This window comes from Squalius cephalus (genome assembly GCF_949319135.1).
Source record: "Squalius cephalus genome assembly, chromosome: 14".
Taxonomy (NCBI): Eukaryota; Metazoa; Chordata; class Actinopteri; order Cypriniformes; family Leuciscidae; genus Squalius; species Squalius cephalus.
In genome coordinates, this window is record NC_137135.1 from 31,683,903 (window position 1) to 31,708,548 (window position 24,646).

At 37.2% G+C, this 24,646-nt stretch overlaps 1 protein-coding gene across 7 annotated transcripts; it reads left to right on the forward strand.

Annotated features, from left to right (window-relative positions):
* Positions 1–4: 4 nt before the first annotated feature.
* Positions 5–22,112, forward strand: vegfba (vascular endothelial growth factor Ba; the record flags this gene model as incomplete). Of its 7 annotated transcripts, none has more annotated exons than XR_013823571.1 (8): positions 5–3,072; positions 7,296–7,338; positions 8,932–9,128; positions 11,386–11,449; positions 13,503–13,535; positions 14,983–15,066; positions 16,803–17,009; positions 18,862–22,112. XR_013823571.1 is itself a non-coding variant. In XM_079893306.1 (8 exons), exons 1-8 carry the CDS (start codon positions 2,989–2,991, stop codon positions 18,881–18,883), a joined length of 744 nt encoding a protein of 247 aa, XP_079749432.1. In that variant the 5' UTR covers positions 5–2,988. The 7 variants fall into 7 exon arrangements, 6 of the variants coding, with proteins under 6 accessions (XP_079749432.1, XP_079749433.1, XP_079749436.1 ...); XM_079893306.1 differs by having other exon boundaries at positions 11,386–11,459; XM_079893307.1 differs by having other exon boundaries at positions 11,386–11,459; positions 16,806–17,009.
* Positions 22,113–24,646: the final 2,534 nt, after the last annotated feature.

A 24,646-nucleotide genomic window follows, 5' to 3' on the forward strand; every position in this document is an offset into this window, starting at 1 on the left:
TTTTTTATTTTAAGAAACAAACTTATTGACCCCATACTTTTCAATGGCAGTGTACTTCTTCCAGAAGGTAAGCAACACTTTTGCTATTGCTCAAACTTGGGGTTAGTGATTTGAGCAAAACCCTGAGTATTAAACCTTGCCGGGTAAGTAGTCTGACTAACACTTTTTGCTTCATGTACGATAAAACGGCCTAAAACATCCCACATACTTCAATTACTGGTTATTGTTTATTGTCTCACTTTTTAACTCCTCTTAGCAAACAAAAACGTCAACTACGTCATTCCCAATTAGCGATGTGACGTCCATGACATTCTAGAGTCCGCTACACTAGATGCGTGTAAGCCTGACATTCCCAAACCCATGTGCGGATGTTGACGTTCTGTGACTCCACAGCCATGGACTCAGTCTGATGTGGTTTTCTGATATCGCATAGGGCCCATATGCAGGTGCTCCTCTCTGCTCAGGTCTGATCTTGGAGATACCAGCTTTCAGGAATGAGTCAGGGACCGTTTCGACAGTGTTTTTTTCTGCCTGTCTGTCTGTACAAGAGCACCTTCTATCATTTTGACGTTTTAAAACTAAACTTTTTCAGGGCACAGTCTGGGGAGACTTCTCAGAAACGCTAACAACATCACCCACAGTTCAGCAGTATCAATGGTGAAATCTTGTGACCTTGGCCCAGTTTGTTTATTTGGATATGTGATGACTGGACCTTCTCTCCTGACCACTCTGGGTTTTCCAGAAGGCCTTTAGATAGTTAGACTCTGAAAGGGCTCTTTGCGGTTGTCAGCTCTAATGCTGTAAGCAGTCCAGGAGAGATAGAACAGCCCGCATTCCTGCAGCCCACATGAATTTTCTTTTTTTTTTCTTTTTTTTTTTTTTTTGCTGTGTATAACCCAAACATACCTGTGGGTGATGTTGAGGGTCTTCACATGCAAGCAAAGTGGGGTGGGTTCAAGTTCAAATGCTGCACAACTTAATTATTTAGAATTTACACCTGAAGATAGATAGTCATAGTACTGACTTCTGAGGCTGTGTTATGTTGATAATATAGTAATGAACATTGTCAACATGATGCACAGCAAAGTCTTAATTGCCTTTAGATTATTTTATTTTTTTTAATGTTATTTAATTGGCAAGTAAAAGTTTGTCATTAAGTATTGCCTGCAGAATTAATAAAAAAAATGCAAAAAATAGTCCTGTCCACAACATTGGTTGGAAAATAATTGCATCATATAAAAATGAATGATAAGAATAGTTTGGCCAAAATATAAATTATGTCTTTCGAAACATATGTTATTAAAAAAAAAAAAAAAAAAAAGAGTAATTTATAGTAGAATGTCCAAGCTGCTGTTTTCTATACATTGAAGTGAATAGTGACTGTTGGAAGTTTTTTTTTTTTTTTTTTTTTGTCAAACTTATTGTTGTAATCAGAAGATTTGGATTTAAATGTATTTTTGGAGCTTGACAGCCCCTTTTCCCCATCTACTTTTATCGTCTGAAAGCAGCTCACTCATTTTGCTAAACTGTTTGTTTGTTTTTTGTTTTTTTAGTTTCACGTAAGAAAGAATGTCATACAGATTTGAGACGACATGGGGAATATTGCAAAATTCTAATTTGTTGGGTGAACTGTCCCTTTAAGTTCCATCCTTCCGCAGGAAGATATAGTCCCTCGTTGACAGTCGGGTCTCTATGGATGCTGCGCAGTGATATAGTAGCTAGGTAAACAGTTTTCGCGTTTCTACACTGAAAAATGTCTTGTCAGGTAACATAAAATGTGATTCATGTGGTAACTGATTTTATTTAAGTTAATATTACGGAATCAAGTAGGTTAGAACAAAGTGAGGTAGATATTAAGGTAATGTCCACACAGTTTCGCCTTTAACTGTTTAACGCAGCTATATATTTACCAATCTGCATCCAGAACCGAAAGTATCCGTTTTTTTAGTAACAGTTAGTCTGTAAAAAAATTAATTACGTTTCTCCTTTAAAAAATAACTCAAAAACCCTGACAGAGACAAGCACACGCAAATAGACAGGGGGAGTCAGTTAATAATTGTCCACCTCACGATGCGCGAGCGTTACACCTGTGCTGGTTTGCGCGCGAGCAAAGTCTGCGCGTCAAGGGGAAAAAAAGAAAAGTTCCACCACGAGCGCGACGGTGACGCGCACCGAGAGTTGCGGAGCGTGTGAGTCCTGAAGGGCAAATAAGAGACTGGAGAAAACGACCTTAACCATATCAAGGTGCATTTCTCTGATTCATGTGCATGTATCATTGCATTGCGCATGTTAACAGTATATATTATGAATATGTCGAACATTTTAATTACAAGATCTTGTGTCTGACAAGCAAAGCGTCATCATAGGTTTTGGTGGGCATGATTTCACTGGTGACCTACAGTAGCACGGGATGCGCCACACAAAGCAAAGGGTCTGAAATACCAGACGGGAGACACAGAGACCTTCAGGAGGCTCATTACATCGATTCTTGAGGATTTATTTATATGTTACCGGATGTATGTTTCTCTGGACCATAAGGACGTACTCTACTTCCACCGGGAATTCTGCTGCGAGGGAGCCGGTATAAATGAAATGCAGACAACTCTCCTGTAAAATAACATATAGCCCATTGGGATTTATTATAGCTACTTATTTATAATAAATACGTCCTACGATCATCTGAGCATCTCAAAAGCCTTTATAGCCTACTCAAGGAGCTCGTGTTGTGTCCCTTTTTCATTTGCTTTAAAACTTAAGATATTTCATTTTTGTTTCTTTTCTCGTTAAACCATGACAGGAATGACAATTGCCTTGTTTTTTGAGAATCTACTGAGTAAATTGTCACTGTTTGGATTAAAGATGTTGGATTCGGATGTGAAAGTGGAATAATCATTCATAGAGAAATTAACTACTGTAAGGACTGGACGTTGGACCTCTTGTTATATTATTTACTCAACAATTTCTGACTTTTCTTGGTGAACTCAAACAATGGGGATCAAACTGAGAGTTATTCTGGGAATGTTTCAGTTCGTCTCACTTACCAGAATACCCACACAGTGTGCCAAGACACCGGTAAGAACATGCTCTGTATTATAATAATGATAATTTTATTGTTATTTGAAATATTGGACAGTAGCATTACAGTGCTCTCGCAGTACTGATTATTGTAATTAGCTGCTATAAAGTGTGGTTCTTTAACTATTTGAATTAATCTTTCAACTTAAATTGATTAAATTAGCCTAACTCTGGTGTGGTTGTCTTTTATCACACTTGACAAGTATCTTTTACTATGGCAGATTTTACACTATTGCTTGTAAAATGCACTTTATAGAGCTGAGTTAATGCACAACACTCGTCTGAGCTTTTATATGTTGAAATAACCTGACGGTCATTGACGTTGGATGGGACAGGATGGGAAAGGTGCTGCTTTTAAAGATATAATGCTTTGATAAAAAACACCAATTTACTTGTGATCACTACAGTGGGTATATGTTTTTGAGTTTATTGTTGTCTGAGAGCACATCATGGGGGTGTGGCCTATATGATAATTAATAATGTGGGGATGATAATAATGTTAATTATGACAATATGGCTATACTATAATGCTAGAATATTATTAAATGTTTCAAATAGTTAAAAACATAATTTAATGTGGTAATATTATATTTTTTATTAACACTAGCCTAAGTTTTAATTTTTTTAAAATTTATTTATTTGTACTTTTTTGTGAGTCTCCATATTTAGGCTAGTTCATACAGTTTCTAATATAGGCCTACCTCTTATAGTGGCTGTTAATAATGTTTGTGCGTATTTTAAGTAAAACATATTTTAATACATGTATAGGCTATTTGTTTGCCCTAAACATTATATTTATGTCCTTCTTTTTTTTTTTTGTCTGGATCTCCGAAGGATAGACAGTGACGCACTTCCTTTCTTATCATTATCTTCACTTACACAAGCTTTTGTCAACATTACAGCCATCAGGCCAGTATATGACACCTATTGTTAGAGCATCAGCATTGCGAGTTATAGCATATGAAAGCAGGATGGCAGAATGCACTGAATTTGCGCATCTCCGTTATTCGCAAGCGCAGCGGTATGTGGTCTGGTCGGTGTACGTGTGACCAGAGCTCTGCTTTATGGATGCATATCATAAGTCTTCATAATGATGCAGCTCCACTCATCGTTTGTCCTGTTGTGTTTAGCCGAAACTTCTTTTATTTATTTTAAACTGCAGTTTGGCTCTAGTATATTTAATTTGATGATGCTGAAGATGCCGTGAAATGTAAACCTTCAGAATGTTGCATTGCATTACATTGCATGCTGCCAGTCTTGGTGAAAGTGCATGATAAGGTATGGCATGATTTTCAGAAGTCTAACCCTGTGACCTTTAGGTTTCTCCCTGTCAATTACACAGTGATGATGAAGCTGCTATTGCCAGGTGGGCAGTGTGAGCGTTTTCTGTTTATGCAGTGCAGTCCAGAAGTATGAGGCCACTATGAATAGACTTCCATTTTGCATACTTGTATTTCAAATAATATTATCAAAATAACAATGTGAGAGAAAATTGAACAATATATGAAGAATTCAGATGCAAAAGCCTCTAAGTGCCATCTGGAATTTTCTTCTACAATGATTATTTTTATCAAGCTTGTATATTTAAGTTCAGTAATTTCACTTAAATGACAATTAATTTTCATTGCCATTTAAGTGCAATTACTGAATTTAAATTTACAAGCTGATGATCATTATAGAAGAAAATTCCAGATGGCACTTAGAGGCTTTTGCATCTGAACTCTTCATAGTATTTGGTTTGTCTCCTCTTGCTTTAAATCACCATGGAATATTACAGTATTTATTATAAATAATTTATCTGTACAGTGCACATCATTATTATTTTTTTTAATATCTGTGCACTCGTAATCTTTAATTAAAATAACTTTCCCTCTTTCAGCATCTCTTCTCTTCTCTGATGATGTGTTTACTGGCGTGAGGGCGGGGCAACCTGTCACTCACATGAGATCCACCAATAGCAAACCACAACCATCCAATCAATTCTCTATGGACAAAAGCCAGTCCCGCCCTACACTCCTGAGCAAAAAAAAAAGAAAGAAAAAAAAAGGCCCAAAATGGCTAAACACAAAGCTTTCTTAACTACAAATTATTTGTCAGGAAATTAGCTAAACTTAAGCAAATGGACTACTTAAAGAGCCATTGCTGCATGTCTCAGAAATACATCAAAGACAGAATACATTTTTTGGCAGAATATGGGAAGTCGTGTGTGGAGTGATGAATCACAATGAAACACGAGTTGCTAATGCATCTCTACCCCAGTAAAGCATGGAGGAAGAGTGTCATGTTAGCTACTGGTATCGGTGAGATAAGTCACTGTGAAAAGTCATTTAATGCTTTCGAGTACAGGAGAATATTGCAGAATGGCTTGCTTCCCACTACTGAAAAGTTGTTATCTAATATGGAATGATCAGATGTTATTTCTCAACAAGACAATGCTCCTGCCCAAATTGCAAAGACAACCAAAATGTGGCTTGAGAACAAGTCCATCAGGCTGATGTTTTGGCTGGTCAGAGTCCAGATTTAAACCCTATAGTGAATATTTGGTTTCATATTAAACTCAAACGAACTGGGAGACGTTTTTCAACTGCTTATGAACTATTTGAAGCCATTGACATTGAGTGGAACAACACTGACTCTGTAAGAAGCTGTCTGCAAGTTTACCACACGGCTTAAACGTTTAAAGAATACAAAGGGAAGGCTATTCTCTGCTAAGTTACTGTATCTAGAGTATTTGTGCAATTCATGCTAATTTCCTGACCAGTAATTTGTGATTGAAATGGTTAAGAGTCCATTAATAGACCACTGAATATTTTTCCATTTTTGGCTTGGCCCATTTTTATTTTTGCCCAGGAGTGAACATTTTGTCTTGTTCGAGAAGCTGTTTCCCTCAGACATTCATCTTAATTAGGAAGAAAAGACTATCGCAACCTCCATTTCATGCCAACTTTAATGACAGCAGCACTGGAACTGACATGAACGAAACCTGATGGTCATGTTCTCCACCATGTTTAGAGAAGTTGCATCTTTTGCTTCAGTGGAGTTCTCATGTTTTGGTTATATCTGACCTAGAAATAGTCCAAAATTGTAAATATTTTACACCATAACTTCTCTTTTTTGTAATGCATGAATATCCTAAAACGTCCAGTTCACTTCTAAGTTTAAATGTGAAAAAGATTCCCAGGTTTCCCATGTGATCTGAGACTTTTGGATCTGTCATAAAGCAGTGCCTGATAGCTTTGTGTGAAAGTTTGAAAACCTAATTTCTTAACGCTTGAGTCCGTTCACAAATGCCAGGCTGACCCACGGTCTGCAGGTGGAGTGGTATTGTGGGAGAGCGGGGCAGCTGAGCTGATGATTGGTGCTCAAACTCAAGGGCTTTTAGAAAGAGAGGACTGACGCAGCCAAATCCAGCCAACTGCTGCTGCTACTGCAAAAAAAAAAAAAAAAAAAAAAAACAGAACTGGCAGCATTGAGATTTTTAGTGTGTGTGGATTTCAGGGAGTGAAAGTGAATGTTAATATGTGTGTGTGTGCCAGTCCCCTTGCCAGCTCTGAGCTGGCTGCTGTATTTCACAATGGCACTGAGGCAGGAGGTTGATGAGAAATTGACTGACTCAACCTTCATTTTGCAACACAGACTGTGCAGACGCCTCTCCACACGTAACTAAACCCCATGCCGTGCAAAGACCTGCCATGTCTTCTGATAAATATTGTGTTTAATTACATTAAACCTTTATTTATTGCTTTGATGTCATCGTTGCAAAATAAACGTGCAGAAACACTCATTCTCACAGCACGTGTGTGAGTCTGTGAGGGTATAATTGAATTTGCTGGCTTATATCAGTGTGAGATCACCTGTAATGCGATTGACACACATGTTCAGAAAACTACCCTCACAGAAAGTAGTCAGGCATGGTGCAGGGAAGCCATGTATGCGTGTGTTGTTTGCGCTGTAGTGCAAAGTCTGCTCTCGCTCAGCGGTGACCTTGTTCCAGTGCGCGGACCCCAGTGTATGAGGGGCATGTTTGTGTGAATGTGTGCTAACGTCCACCTTTATGCTGCTCTGGCACAAATAAACACTAGAAAAGCATTAAAGAATCATTATTAATGCTTTTAGCATATATTCACTGGAATCAGTTCTTCATAGCACCATATATGCGGTTTTGTTATTGTCTCTGCTGTATGTTGTGTCTGACGCCTTGTCTGTGTCCTTTCCTCTAGTCAGACCACTGGATGCCAACAGAGAGCCACAGATCTGGAGAAGGTATTGAGTCTTGCTTTCTTTTCTACACCTTTTATCATAGGTGCATTACTCATTTAGTGAGCTTATATAATAAAATGGATTTTTTTTTTGGTCCTTAATGCTCATGGCAAAATGCCTCTTTGAAATGCCTCTTTCCAGCTACTGTCTACTATACTACAGTTCAGAAGTTTGGGCTCAGTAAGATTTATTAATAATAATAATAATAATACTTTAATTCAGAAATGACGCAAAAGTGACAGTCAAGGAAAGACATTTATAAAGTTACAAAAATTCTATTTGGTATAAATGATGTTCTTTTGAACTTCATTCATCAGGAATACTGACAAAATGTATCATGGTTTCCACAAAAATATTAAGCACAACTGTTTTCAACATTAATAAGAATACACATTTATAAGAAATTTTTATTGAGTTGCAAATCGGCGAACAATGTGACACTGAATACTGGAGTAATGACTGTTGAAAATTCAACTTACCCATCACAGGAACAAAATACTTTTTAAAGTATATTAAAATAGAAACCAATTGTTTAAAAGCATAATAATATTACTGTTATTATCATAACGACCCCAAACTTTTGGTCGGTAGTGTATTAACTTTGATTTCAAGGACTATTTACTTTAGCGGAAGGTCACTTAAAGAATCTGCTATTGTAAAAATAGTTGTATGTTTTGAGGAGTAAAAGATATTTAATTCTACATTTATAAGTGTAGAATTACACTTATAAATGTAATTTATACATTTATAAGAATTACCCCCACCAATTGAATTACCCCCACCAATGGTGGGTCACTCAGAAAACAACAGGCCAATCAGAAGAGAGGCTCATGAATATTAAGTAGACATGCCAAAATCGACCTTTTCTTGGCAGAGCTCCTGAGAATGGAGCTGTAAAAAATATATTGAGATGGTATCAAAATATATTCTTAAGGACATCAAAACCTAAAATAAAACTTCAGAAAGGCGTACAATATGGGACCTTTAAAGTACCAGCACATTGGTGCTTAATATTCAGAGGAATGTTCTGGGTTCAATACAAATTATGCTCTATAAATGTCATCTCTGACATGCTGTCAGTTACCACAGAAAATCATTTAAATACATTTTATAAAAGCAAGGAAATTTTGCTTTCCACACCAAGCGCTCTGCTCACATCACCCCGATTTTGTATGATCTCCACTGACACATAATGTCATTTTCAATTAATAATGAAGCAGGTTGTCTAAATAACCTGTAAACACAGTTTTATGTCACAGATGCGGTCCCGAACCTGGACCATTGATGACAAAATTTTGTCATTGCTCACCCTCAAGTTGTTCCAAACCTGTATGAGTTTCTTTCTTCTGTTGAACACAAAAGAAGATATTATAAAGAAAGTTGGTAATCAAACAGTTGACTATAGAAATCAATGAGTGCCGTCAACTGTCTGGTTACCAACTTTCTTTAAAATATCTTCTTTTGTGTTCAACAAAAGAAACTCATACCGGTTTGGATGAGTAAATGATGACAGAATTTTCATTTTTGGGTGAACTATCCCTTTAAGACTGAAGTGTTTTCTTACTCTGTATCTTTCATTTATTCTCTTTCTCTCAGTGGTGAGGTGGTTGGATGTGTATCAGAGAAGCGGATGTCATCCCAGAGAGACGCTGGTGGAAGTCTGGCGGGAGTTTCCCTGGGAGACGCATCACCTCTTCCTGCCGTCGTGTGTAACGCTGCGCCGCTGCGGAGGCTGCTGCTCCGATGAGGCGCTCGAGTGTGTGCCATCACAAACACACACACTTGTAATGGAGGTACACACACACAAATGCACCTCACAGGTGTCCTACCACAGGTGGAGTTCATCACATTAACTATGGACATATTCCCCGAAAAGTTTGACATCCAGTGTCACAATACTTTGAAAACAGTTTATCTATTATTTTAACATTTATAATTTAAATTTTTGTGAAATGTTTGGCTTGTAAAGTGTGCTTGAGATGTATATCTGTAAAAATGAATGCCAGTTGTTTTGATATTTTGTTACCTAATGCAGTGGCATTAATATATTCTTAAATGTGGCTGAATTGTATGAATACTTTTGAGGAATCTCTGTATATCATATATGGTTATACCTAACCCTAACCGTAACCCTAACCTACACTACTGTTCAAAAGTTTGGGGTCAGTAAGATTTTTTTTCTTTTTTGTTGTTGAAAAAAGTCTCTTATGCTCAACAAGGCTGAATTTATTTGATCATAATACATTAAACACAGTAATGCTGTGAAATATTATTACAATTTAAAATAACTATTTTCTATTTTAATGCATTGTAAAATCTAATTTATTCCTGTGATGCAAAGCTGAATTTTCAGCATCATTACTCCAGTTTTCAGTGTCACATGATCCTGATCCTAATATGATGATTTGCTGCTCAAGAAACATTTCTTATTTGTACTAATGTTGTTGTGCGGCTTAATATTTTTTATTTTTCAAAAATATTAATTTGTTTGAGAAAAATCTTACTGACCCCACACTTCTGAACTTCTCCCTTCATAGAAACCTTTCACACATACATGTGTTAACTTACATTAACATGCTTAACATGGCTGTATGGAACACTCACATTACACACACACACACCTACAGATCAGGTCCTATAAATCAGGTTTTATAAAGTTTGGAGTAAGCACCTCCACACATAATCTCAGCGTCAGACGTCACACCCACGGACCGCACACGCTCCGCTCGCTAAACATCTGATGCGAATGGCACACAAAACTGGAAACGCTTTTGTGAAAGCAAGTGTCTGAATCTGATTGGCTTACTATAGTGCAGCAATCTTTAGCAGTCCGCCAGGAAACAAAGCAGTGTTTAAACGATTTGATGCCGCACAAATGAATACTTCAGATGAGCAACAAAATGCTGGATTTAAAAAAGTTTGAGAAGTTTACAGCATTGAAACTTTAAAGGTCCCATATTGTCAAAACCGAAATTTCCTGGCTTTTCTCATGATAACAGAGGTCTAGGGGCTATAAAACTACCATATAAGTTTCAAAACAGTCGATCCACAGACAAATGCACACAGCCTGCATAAAGTAGCTGTGCCTTTTCACGAGCCGTTGTGACTTCCGTATAAATGTGATGTCAGAACTACTCAGTCACCGCCTTCAGTCACCACCCCCACCAATGATGGGTCACTCAGAAAACAACAGGCCAATCAGAAGAAAGGCTCATGAATATTAAGTAGACAGGCCAAAATCGACCTTTTCTTGGCAGAGCTCCTGAGAAAGGAGCTGTAAAAATATATTGAGATGGTTTTTGGTACTTATACCGCAAATATATATTCTTAAGGACATCAAAACCTAAAATAAAACTTCAGAAAGGCGTACAATATGGGACCTTTAAGACATCAAGTGTTTTGTTTGAGGCACTTAGTTGTATTCAAAAGAGATGTTTTGGCATGTTTACCGACGGTATACTATTTTACAAGCTTGGCCAACCCTATGGATTCCCATGTGATTTTATATTTTATATGTCCTCTCACATCTATAAAATAAGATCAAGAAATATGTGCTGCATATGCAGGTAAACATGAAAGTATTGATAGTCTGTTACAGCATGCCGGTCTGTTATTGAACCCACCCCTAAACATGACTTTAAACAAAACCAAACTGTGATTGGTCGCTTTACATGTAAGTAACACAGCCTCTTCCTCCAAGTGTGCAGTCATTTGCCATTTGCAGTGGTTATAGAGCCCAGACCTTATGTCATTAGGAAAAGGGCTGGCTACGCGAGGCTACTCCACACACTACCCCCCGTATAATACAAGATCTCAAACCTCATGTCTTAGCCAGAGAGACGCACACAGGGGACACACAGCATGAGTTAGTCATACATATTCAGTGTGGGTAGATGGTGTCTCTAGTGTAATGGATCAGGTCGGATCCTGGTCACGTACTGTATAGAGAGATTGAAGGATAAAAGATGGAGTCATTACTATGCAGAACAGATTGTGTGTGTGCGTGTGTGTGTGTGTGTGTACTGACTCCTGCTCTGTTAAAATCCACAGCTCATGAGGACCTCATACATGAAGCATGAACTTGTGCAGCTGCCTTTCATTGAACACAACCAGTGTGAGTGCAGGTGAGATACATACTCACACATACATATTCCAGCAAACTGACCTTGCAATATATGTAAGGGCCAGCATACCATAGATTTGTGTTGTTTTAATATAAATCTAATTATGACAGACTAATCCAAACCCTAAGAGGCCGTTCACATGACATGCTCTCGTATTCAGAAACATCTAAACGTAGCACTACCAAATTGAATGGTAACAGTTTAATTGCTTTTATCTTGATGCGCAGTCTTAAAATTGTGGTACTTGTGGCTTAAATTTTTACAATAATAAAATAATTTATACGTACAACAAAACTCAAAAAAGATTTTGAAATAGGTTTTTTATTTGGTTTTCGAAACGTAAAATGACATTCGCACATTGAAACCATAGGCATACAATACTGTTCAAAAGTTTTGGGTCTGCATTTATTTGATAAAAATACAGTGAAACAGTAATATTGATAATTATTATTACAATTTACAATTAATAGTTTTCTATTTGAATATATTTTTTAATATATTTGAATATCACTTTTGATCAATTTATATGTGTCAAAAATGTGTAAAAAATCTTATGGACCCCAAACTTTTAAACGGTAGTGTATTTAGAGCAAAAATTGTTAAAGGTCTTAAATATGTGTGATAAAAAGAACACAGTTTAAGGAGTTTACATGACCTTATTGTCGGGTTATTAAGAATAACTGGGTGTAAGATTTACTATATTTATGAATCATTTTAACCTTTGAATACCACTCGAAAGGGAGGTTTTTGTAACAGGTTTTGGGAATTTTATCCTCAAAGAATAGCTAAGTAAACCCACCCACACACACACACCAATCCAAAGCCTATCTGACTTTCAGATCACCCCCCCCCCCCCCACCCACACACACACCAATCCAAAGCCTATCTGACTTTCAGATCACCCCCCCCCACACACACACACACACACACACACACACACCAATCCAAATCTGACTTTCAGATCACCCCCCACACACACACAAATGCACTTCCACCCTGTTTGTCACATGGGGAATGACCCCATCTCCCCACGGAGTACTTCCTGAACCCAGTCACAGAAAGTCGTCACCCCCGAAACACTGTTCTGTTGGCACTTAGCCGAGCTGTCACCATCAGCTCTTTATCAGGTCATTGTGAGGTTCTCCTCAAAAGCCCTTTCAGAGGTGGTGGGGTTCGGATTAAGGCCAGGGTTGGAGCTGAGCATTCGGTAAGAGCATTTACATGCGCTCGCCTCTCTATCCTCTCTTTGTAATACTGATCTGCCCCGTACAAACTGAACTCCCTACTGTTGACCAACCCTGAGTTACTCAAACTCCCACGCAGGCAACCAGCCAACATTATTAACTCTGTTTACCTGCGCCCGTTCTGATCGCTCTGCTAATGCTCAAAACATTTATTTCACTGATAACGTTTACACTCCGACATGCTAAAACCATTATTTTATAACAAATACTGTATATAAATCCGACATATATATGGGGATTGATCTAAAGCCAGGAATGAGTTTAGAAATCTGCCCATTTTGAGTTAAGTTGTTTTCGATATTATCTATTTGTGTTGCTACGGATAATAGATGGCACTTATTTGAACAAGCAGCAATCACTGTGCACCAATCAGTGGTGAATGAATTAGCATATCCAGATGCTTTGTTTCACAATTATTAAATAGTAGTATGACTTAATGAATTGCAAAACCATTTGTAAATGAATCTTATTACTCACCCAGAGGCATAACAACAAAACGAGATGTTCTCACTGTAATAGCTTTGTCGATTATAATGTGTGTATCTAGTTGCACCACTTGTGCTCGGGGTAGATATATTTGATGTGCTCTCTTCATTCAGCAGTGCAGGACGAGTTACATGCCACAGTTTAATACTTTTTAATTGTTTATAGGTTTTAAAAAAAATAAAATATGAACAATAATAATAACAGTACTCAACCATTAAATATCATTGTGCGTATGCTATTATAATATGTGATCTTTCTTTTAATTGTAAATTTCATTATTATTCTGTTTTAACTGTCTGTCTTTTCCCTACAGGGCAAAAGCAAATCTTTATGCAGAGCCAACCAGGTAAAGTGTGTGTGTGTGTGTGTGTGTGTGTGTGTGTGTGTGTGTGTGTGTGTGTGTGTGTGTGTGTGTGTGTGTGTGTGTGTGTGTGTGTGTGTATGTGTGTGAAGTTTACCAGCAGTGTGAACAGCATTTGCCCTCTCTTCCCTTTGCCCCACTGCACGCACACACACACACACACACACACACACACACACACACACACACACACACACACACACACACACACACACACACACACACACACACACACACACACACATTAACTCCATGGAGATGGCTGCTTGCTGAGTTAATTGTGTGTGAAAGGCAGTAGTGGTTGGTTCAGTCTGTTCTGCTCTGATACTAGTTTACTCTGACCCTGATGTTAAAGAGAAAGGCTACTGCTTTTTACAAATATCCCTTTCATTGTCCTGTCTAGGATCCTCTAGATGAAAAACACAAGCCCGACTGCTTAGACAATGTGCCACAGGATATGTCTGTTGCATAAACTGTACTTAGTCTCTTTGTACAAACTACTTTTAAGTATGAGCAATAATAATGATCATTTTACTTCACTATTTTTGACAGTTTTATTGCAAGATTGAGGCTCATTTTAGTGTGTATCCTGATATCAGTATATGCTAATTATAACCAATACTGTTATTAGAACTGGTGAGAGCAAGCGATAAATCATAAAAAAAATATTTAAGTGGGATGTGATGTGTGAACTTGGCATTGGTCTTCAGCTTCACACTTCCCTGTGTTGTAATTTTTACAAGTAGTTCTCCCCTCTTTATTGCCAGTGAACAGCCAATCTGTTAATTTAACGTGGAATTTACTCAGTTCAAATTACATTTATGGAAAAAGATCATTTGAATAAGAATAAGACTGACATGGAACATAAAGTTTTTAAAATTCCCAGTGAGCTCATCCCAGTAGAAAAATGTTTATGTAGATGAAGATACCTTAGGAAAACACTGCATTTGTGTATTTGTTGTTTAAAAAAAAAGACTTCTAAAGACTCAATCCGTTGTGTGTGTGTGTGTGTGTGCGTGTGTGTGTGTGTGTGTGTGTGTGTGTGTGTGTGTGTGTGTGCGTTTGTGTCCAGCTGGCGTGCGTCTTGCACTGTTGGAAGGGAGTCAGAAACCTAGAACCGTCCTTTGTTGGGAAACGGAACAGAACATTCATTTTATTGCTTAATTAGGCCACTGGCCCTTGAGGAGCCTCAGACAGACCGAGGCCAAAAAAACACAAGAATTAAGACGTGATAAAGTCATCTTAAAAACTCCCTGAATTCAATATATAAAATTTCATTTAATACTTGACTTGTGTTGATATAAAGTGTAGAGAGTCTGTGCAATAAAGTTAGCTGAATGGAGTCATGGTCATGTAGTACTTTTTATACCTATTTATTTATATGTAATATTTATATTAAATATATTTTATATTTTGTCCTTTTTTTTTTTAGGCAAGGCCCACAGACAACAAGAAGAGGCAAAAAGCGACAAAAGGGGAAACCAAAACGAAAGAAACACACGGGGAAAAATTCATTGTATGTTCATTATACCTTATTACAAAAAAATTACACAAAAATAATTTTCTTAATCAGTACTTTCTTATTATTATCTGAATGTTCTGAAAACAAGATAAATATACAATTGAGAAGAAAAATTGTGCAAATTATTCATTTTTTTTTCAGAGAATATATCTTGAGATAAGTTTATTTACCCCATTGGCAAATTGTGTTCAAGCATACATCTAAAAAAAATTGGTGAGGGTTAAAAAATATTTATGTCTTGATATCATAATGTTGTACACAGTGTTGCAATCTTGTTTTCAGGCTGTTTGGATTAACTTTGGTACTAAAGGATTAGTATGTTAATTTACCATGGTATTTTCATTTACATGGTACATTTTGGTACTCGTTTGTCATTGTATATAAAGTATCATTGATATACATTTAATAGAAGCCGTTTAGCAAGATGTTTAATAATTCATCTTTGCTTTGCCTTTATTTATTTAGCACCATCAATATTATTAAATATTAAAACCTATTTCGAAGCAATAAAGCACATGAATCCCATGGATGAGTTTCTGGTCAAAGAGAACTGAAAATGTTCCTCGAAATCCCTTTTTTTTTTGTACGTGCCGTACTGCACATTTACTCATGCGACATTGACTTCATCTCAGACAACAATTAATTAATTCCGGTCGAAGGGAAACAATTAATCAGTTCCTCTCCTTCCTTTTCTACTTTCGCTTCTTCGTCATTGGTTTTTGGTGAGGCCAAGTGGAGGGCGCTCCTTTTGGACCGTCTTTCCCTCCCTGCTATCCATCATCCACTCCTCCATGGATGGAGTCAGTGGCAAGTGTGAAATCAGGCTAATTTGCCAGCCAGAACGCCCCTCCCTTTCCCTCAGCCTCCCCTCCACATGCTCTATCAGCCTCTCAAACCACTTCCACACAAAGATTGATTTTCTTCCTTAATTAACTCTCAGCCATACACTTCTCTTCAGTTTTGGTTTAGTTGAATAAAGGGGAGAGGGAAAAACAGCCCCATCAGCCCACCATCCCATCAGAGACGTCACAAATGAGTCATCAAAGAACTGGCGGCCACAGACAATATCCAGAGTGTGTCTGTGGTGCCGCCATCCAAAAAGAAGATCAGGGCGGATGCATGCTCAGAATGCATTATGGGTCTTTTTGTGTTTGTTACTGAATTCAATTTCAAGTCTAATATGGAGATGCAGGCTTAGGTCTGGTTTTGCAAAGTTAATGATTGCATGGACCGACGTGCTCTTTGTCCGTTGTTGCGGTTTTACATAATTCTCTTGGAGCCGGATTTGCCAGAGCAAGTATTGTGATCAGATTTGCTTTACTCAATCACTTGGAACCTTTTCTTACTATTTTAAAATTAGGACATATGTGCTCTTCAACTTGAAATTGAACTCAAAGGAATAGAAATTACCAAAAACATTTTTTGTCGTCATTTACGAATCATTCTGACCCTTTAATTATTTATTTATTTTTTTACTGTTTAACGCAAAATAGTTAATGATGGTTTGTACCACTAAGATTCAAAATGGCTCCTCACACAACGTTATCATATGGCTTTAGCACACTTGGAATATAGTGCAATAGACATAGGTATTACTTTCATGATGCTTTTTTTGTTTGGAAAGACATGGAAGCCAATAAACAATGACAAAATGCTCATATTTTGCATATGAAGGTCATACATTGTCTTTATTTCTCACCAACAGCTTATTTTTTTCCCTCTCATGCCAGCAGGAATCTTGTGCCAACTACACCCCCTCCTCCTCCCCCTCCTACCCTCCCGCCTAGCTCCGCCCCTCCACCACCTGCCAGAGAGGCGTGTCCACCATGCCCCGCCCACAGGATGACATCACAGCCTCCCTCTTGTGAATGCAGGTGCAGTTTGAGGGAGGTGAGCTGTACAAAGAGAGGGAAGACACTCAACCAGCACAGCTGCCGGTAAACTCACACACACACACACACACACAGAGCCAAACAACTTATTCAAATGCAACTCAATGTGCTAAAAATAGACCCTTACACACAATGGCATGGCCTCCATTTGGGATTTTATTGCACAAGGAAGTGTTTCTCCATCCGTGACCCATAGATAAGAGAAAGCAACATAACGGTGCACAGAAGTCACGGTTTGTTACGTACCTCGGTTTTAGGGACATGATATGATACGAGTTCGGGACTACAGGAAAAAGCTTCCAATCCCCAATGCTAGGTTTCTTTTCATTTATTTTGAACAGACAGTAGTGCAAATTACAGTTTGTTCCACCTAGCAGCATTTAATCCCCCCTGAGGTATTTGGAACAGTTCAGTCTCATTGAGTGTGTTAAGCACTGAGCAGTAAACAGAATGCACTCTTGCATAGGTCTTTTTTTTTTTTTTTTTTAGGTCTGATAAAAACAAAAAGGTATTTGGTCACAATCAGCTACAAAACTGAAAAGCATATCTTGTGTTATAAAAGTACAAAATTACTGAGCCCCACACATGACATGCAGGAAAAAAATAGGCTAAATCGTGAAAATTTGCAAACATTTGCAAATAAATTTGCTATATTGTGCACAAGATTTAGTAAATCGAGGGAACTAATTAGTAAATTGTGCACAAGATTTATTTTTCATAAAAAAAGAAAAGAAAATCAAATCAAAGCATTTTACCGCACAGCATTGGTCAATCCATAAATTAGAGTTACTGATTGTGGGGGTGTGGCCTGAGCCCTAACACAGATCAAACGACATCATCCAGATGTGCAAATCACTGGAGCTAGGCAGAAAAAGACGACAGGAGTGCAAAAAAATTATCTCTGCACACGATTTACTTTTTTTTTATGTGCAAAATAAATAGATTTTTTTTTTTTTATGTGTATTTATTTTGCACATAAAAAAAGTAAACTACACTGTCATTTTCTTTGCGCATGAGAGTTCATTACTTTCATTCATTACTTCTTTCTGCCATCCAGGATTCCTTTCCGTGAAGTTTGTGGAGTGTGTCACAAAAATGAATCGAAACTATATATAGGCTATATATATATATATATATATATATATATATATATATATATATATATATATATATATGTATATAGGCTATTAGCAAATTGTTCCGTGCCATCTGAACTCTTGTTTTGGGTTGGTGCATAGATCGACTCTTCTTCTTCTGCTCTTTTTCCTGTTGTGGCGGTTAGCAAACAGCATTGCATTACCGTGCACACCCCCTTCTGGATTGGAGTGTGGATCACTGGTTACTGACTGTATTCGTCGTCTGACTGTATGCACTGAACCGTGTCGTCCATTCCGTGCCGGTTCGGGACGAATACATGTTCCGTTACACCCTAATATATATATATATATATATATATATATATAGTAAAATGTTAAATGTTTTCTGGAATGAGAATGTCAAGCCATTCCTTGGGAATTTAAATTATAATACTGAATTAAAAATAGATTAAAACTAATTTTATATTGTGCATTATCTTGTGTTATAATGCTCTTTAATGTTGTAACCTTTAATGGGTACACTATCATTTGAAAGTTTGGGGTCAGTAAGATTTCTGTTGTTGTTGAAAAAATGAATACTTTTTTTCCCACAAGAATGTATTCAATTGATCAAACGTGACAGCCTTGATGAGCATAAGAGACTTCTTTCAAAAACATTAACCCTAAACTTTTGAATGGTAGTGTATTGTATTTCAATGCATTACAACTGATCACAATTGTTTATAAAAAGTTTCAAGTAAATTGTTGCTTGCTATTTTTAACATGTATGTAATCTCTTTCCTCTTCTCATTCTCTTTCAGATGTGAAACCCAAAGTGAATAGTGAAATCAAACCACCCGTATAATCCACAGATCAAACTTTGCACAGCTTTGAGGAGGTCAAAGGTTTGCTTATTCTTTTGTCATGGACTCTGAAGTTTGGGTCTCACCCAGAAAGAGGGTTTGCGCTTGGGAATAAACCACAGACACACCCCCTGGCCCATCTGGCTATGTCCCACACACTATTTCAGCAGTATTAGATGCATATACATTCTGTTTGCACTGTATATCCACTTCTGTACCGTGTGTATGGAATATCATCAGATCCTATTGTTGAGTTTAGGAAGCTTTTTCTCCACTGTAAACCAATCTTCAGATCACCTTTAACTGTTTGACATTGCGTTTAGTTAAAGTTCAGTGGGTCAGTCGCTATATCGCTGGAATATTCAGCGCTCAAGACGTGAACCGTGGAGTTCTCATTGAGCTTTATCCAAAACCAATTCTGGGATTTTTCTTCGGCTTCAATGGGTCCTCATAGGCACGGACACGCAGCTAGTGTAATGCTAAGGACGACAAGTGCGCTCAGAACTTTCAAAGGGAAAACAGAATAAGGAAGGAGTCTTTTTTTCTACCAAACTACTTAAAGTCTTAAGTGGAGAGTTTTTGATGGGATGGATGTTGACAGACCTTCAATGTTGAGAGAACTCAAGTGTCTTGCTACACAAACAGAGTATCTTATCCTAAGAACGTCCCCGATGTGTCCTCTGACCCTCTGCTTGCGTTAAATGGTTGGATGGGTTGATTAGACGGATGGACGGGTGTCTGTGTGGTCTGAGTTGTGAATAATAAGGATCTGCTCGTCTATCCTAATTTATTCCTGGTCTCTATAAGTCCATAATGTGGCTTCACAGACTGTATCAATGAGTCTTTTTGTGTTTGTTTGATTTGCTTTTTGTTTGGTTCCTTCCTTTTGGGAATTGAAAGCTTTTCCCACTGGCTAGCCAGTGAGAGGAATGCTAATAGTATAGAAACCTGGCTATATTCAATTGGTGCTCACCAAACACACGTCTTCTCTCTCCCACACCCCCGATCACACTCATTTTTCGTCTCTTTCTTTATTCTTTTCAACTCATCTGTCTCTTTATTTTAATTCTTTCTCCCTCACACACACACTCATGCGTACACATACAAATGCAAGCAGGTAAATATAAGCTTTTCTGTGTTGATACTGAAAGAAGAATTTATTTTATCTATCTTGTAAAGAATACTAATGTTATTGTAGTCCATTTTATTTTAAAGAATGTTTCTTTGTGTATCTTTGTTAATTCAACCAATAGAAACAGGCTGGGTGGCCGTCGTAGACAAATTCACAGTCTCGACTTTGTGGATTTTGAGTAAAGAAGCTTTGAGAGCACCCGGCAAGCTTCAGAAAAGGGAAGGGCCCGTTCTGTGTGTTAAGTTTTTCTTTATCATCTCACAGGATTGGGAGGATGACGTATTTATTTTTTATATTGAGATGCATTTTGTATTATGCTTTGCAATGTTTCTTGTGGGACATTTAATTTGCTGCGACTGTAATGATCCAAGAATATTGCGTATTTTTGCCTGATTTCTTCAGAATCATACAGCTCAGCTCAGATGATGTAGCTGTCAGTCGATGATGTTGAGGACTTTGTGTTTCCACCGATGTCAGACCCAGCTAACAGGGAATGTTCTCAGAACTTTGACTCTCAAAGTTATGAACAACGTTCGTCTTGTAGCGTTAATAGAATGATTGTTCGTAGTTTTCAGGGGGCCGGATTCACGAAACATTCTTAAAAATAAAATTCTTCTTTACTGCCAATTTCTTCTTATTTTCTAACTTAAGAAAAAAGATAAGAATATTTGCATTCCCAAAAAATCTTCTTAAGAATTTTCTTAACTTCTTTCTTAAGAAGACTTTCGTGAATCCGGCCCCTGGTCTTCAATAACCAAAATCAAAAATCCAATTTTTGAAATGAAATGAAATTTAATAATCAAAACATTAGCACAAAAATCATTCATTGAAACATTTCAATTGAATGTTTTTAAATGTTACTACTTGCTACTTTTTTCAGATTGTTCAGAGAACATTCAAAAGTAATGTTCCCATAATACTTGCGAAATGATATACTACAGAAAACATTCCCTTAATGTTTTCTCAAATGTTCACCAAGACCAAAAGCTTTTGTTAGCTGGGGAGGCCGAAGGTGAAAGAATCACTTACTTTTTTAAATGGTGGTCATTTAGCCAAACACTTCTTTCCACCTTATATGTAGCATTATTGACTGAATTGTGAATTTCAAGCGCAAGGAACTGAGGCTGACCTCACTTTAAGTGATTTCTCAGATTATTTGTTTAGTCATTATCTGCAATAATGTAAATTAAGATCCTTAAGCACCCTTTCACCCTCCAGACTAGGATATCCACTTGCTATCAGCATTCCCAAACTACTGATATTTGTCAAAGTCAACATGAAATGTCAATTGCAACCCAATTTACTTCTGTAATGTGTTTTAGTGAAAAAAGATATGTAGGGCGGCTCTTCATTTTACACATTGGCGGTTGATTGAATGGTAAAAGGGTGTTCCCAAACCAAAATGGAGCCAAATCTGAATGTTAGTTTGCTATCCGTTTGACTATTGGTTAGCATTATCCAATAGCCCACGCGCAAGTCGTTCCATTTTGATGAAAGATGTGGATGCAAGTGTTATTTTCTTTGAAATGAACTACATGTACAATAAGACCAGTAATGTGTGTTATGAAAGTGAATAGGGTTGATTTTGAGTTCATGTTGACTTTCAGGTCTTTTCTGTGTCGACTGGTCAATATGTTGTCCTGTTTCCTCGTCTATGATGACCGGCTTTACTTCAACTCTGTTGCCGCTGTGAAACGTTCCGTGTGAAATATCCTGTGCTATAAACGTAGCATTTTCTCTCTCTCAACAGTAACATATATCAACTACCTCTGTGTCTGTACAGTTAACGTAACTATCACAGTAAGAATATAGAACCGTGAAAATATATAAATCAAAAATACACTAAATGCATACAATATGAATGTACCGACAGAACTTCAGTGTTTCCATTCTATTCTGTGTAAAGATAATTCCAGAGTCCTGTCGCTTTGTTCCGAGAATTTGTGCATAGAACCGTATCTGTCTGACATGTATCCAGTTAGAACAGAACCCCACAGAACCCAATCTGTACCACAGTCTATACACGATATAAGCTTTGAGTGTTTGAACGTAATTAATAATGGTTATTGCTGCTATACCATCTGTGCCCGATTCTCCTGTGTGTGTGAACGTGTGTATAATATTTGTTACAGAGAGACATAACCTGCTCTGCTTTATGTCTACGATGTGTATAGATTCAAACGTAGGTCTGATCACACACATACAGTATATAAAAACACAACAGCCATAAAGCAATGTGCTATATATTAATATAAATAAAGTGAAATGTCTTATTTTTGAGATAGATTTGTGATGATTTGGTAATTCTGAAACATTTACAGCATGTTTCACACACTTGCAAACAGTACCACAATATTACTCGGAGAATCTCACAACCCGTGAGATTCATTTTCATTCATACAACCTCATTTTTCACCCCAAAAAGATCAAAAAGAAAATGAAGGACAATGAACATTCATTACTGCAATGCAAAATATATATAAATATATAGATTTTATATATTTGTATAAGGCAAAAAAAAAAAATCTTAATGGTCCTATAATAGGCTTAGCCTACTTTTTGTGGTAAAATGTGTCCTGAACAATATTGAGGCAATCTATTGTGATAATATGGTCTATATACATGTAACATGTTTTAAGAAGACTCTGACCTTGGAGTATCATGTTAATATAATGGCATAGTAATCTTTCAGTACATATTAAAGTACTATCCCTCTATACCATCACTGTATGAAAATGCAGCAGAACTTTTCAGTAGGGAATGGACAAATTTGCTTTAGTCTTTGTTATATTGCCAATTCACCCTCCCTATTTTGCATCGTCCACCCCTCCCTCTCTTTTCCTGCCGTTTAACGGTAATGAAAGACAAACATTGTGATAATTATCACCTGGGTCTGGGAGTCTTAGGCAGAGGGCCGCCAGCACCGTAATGATGTGAGAAATAATATTATCTCTCTCCCTCCTCTCGCTTGACTGCTGCTGAGTCAGACTCGCGCGCACACACACACACACACACACACACACACACACACAAGGAGCTAATAATGCCACCTGCCCAGCGCCTGTGGAACAGCACAGACCTGCCTTACCTCACCTGATATCTCCTGTTCGCTGATTTACTGATCCTTGTTTTCTCTAGGCTTTTAACAGGAGTGATACAGCATGAAGTGATACAAAATGAAGTCTGTTTCTATTACCATTTTTGTCAATATTTTTCTAATCTATTTTATTATCATTATTATGATATTATATATTGCATATTATTATTATTATTATAACAACAGTTTCTTTAAATTGTATGACAATTGACCAAATCCTAAAATAAGTTTCATTTTCTAACTTCTACATAGGCCTATATCTTTTCATTTGGGAATGAAATATTATGTGTAATAAATACAATAAATAAAAAATGTAAATAATAAATAATATTTTTCATGTAAAAAAAATGAAGCCTGTTTTATGACTGGGACTTGTTTGCATATTTATGTTCCATTTATTTTATTTTTTATACCTTTATTATTATTACGTATTATATGTGACATGACTATTATTATTATTATTATTATTTTACATTTTATGACAGCTAACCAAAATCCTGAAATAGGTTAGCCTTGTTTTCTTTCCTTTTTTCTATGTATAAATTTTACAAAGGAGAGAAAGAGAGAGAGAGATTTGGATCTTCTGGACAGTTTTAATGAGACCTTTTTCTCTCTTTTTTTTTTAAACAAAAACATTATAGTTTGTAACGGGTTTTTATTGGCCTGTGCTTGCTGAGAGTCTTGTAAAGGTCAGATTCATGCTGAGCGGCAGTGGCGCTTTTATTCACTGTCTGGTCCCCTCATCACACTCTCATATTGGATTTTGCATTAATATAGAGCCAGACATCTGATTCCTGTGACATTATCAAAACAGAACATCCTCATCCGCGGCGAGTCGCTGGAGTGCCGAGTTCTCATATAAATATTTCACAGCATGTTTGATGACTGTACTTGATGCAGTGAGGTAATGTGTGTGTGACTGCAGCAGTCTGTGTGTATGGATGCTTGTCTGTTTTCAAGTGTGTGTGTGTGTGTGTCTGTGGGCGTAGAATAGCGTATCCCCCGGCCCTACAAAACGTAAACTATTTCCCCACACCTTTTTTCAGGCAAATATGTTCACGTTGAGGTTTTCATAGGCCAATGTGAATAAATCTAGATTTAAATTCAAAGAGACAAGATAGTCTATGCCTGACCTGACGTTTCATTCTTATCCAAAATGATTCGATGTGAACATAGAGCGCTAAACACTCTCATGTAATGTATTTTTTTATTCATCCTGGAAGTTAGAGGGCGCCCTCGCGTAGAAAGTTCACAAGTGAGACTCATAAAGTCAGTACACTTAAAGCATCCTGCCATCTCTAGCTGAATAAAAAACGTGTTGCCTGATGAAAAATGAAGACAATAAACACACAATGGCGACAATATATGGTTTGTGTGTTTTTCAAGCCATCTCGGGGTATTTTCAGCTCTATAAAGTAAATGAATAAGTGACACCCTTTATTACAGTATAGAAACTTTAAAATAGCCTACATTTACTTCTTTATTCTGTGATTTACATTGTAAAAAAAATCCAT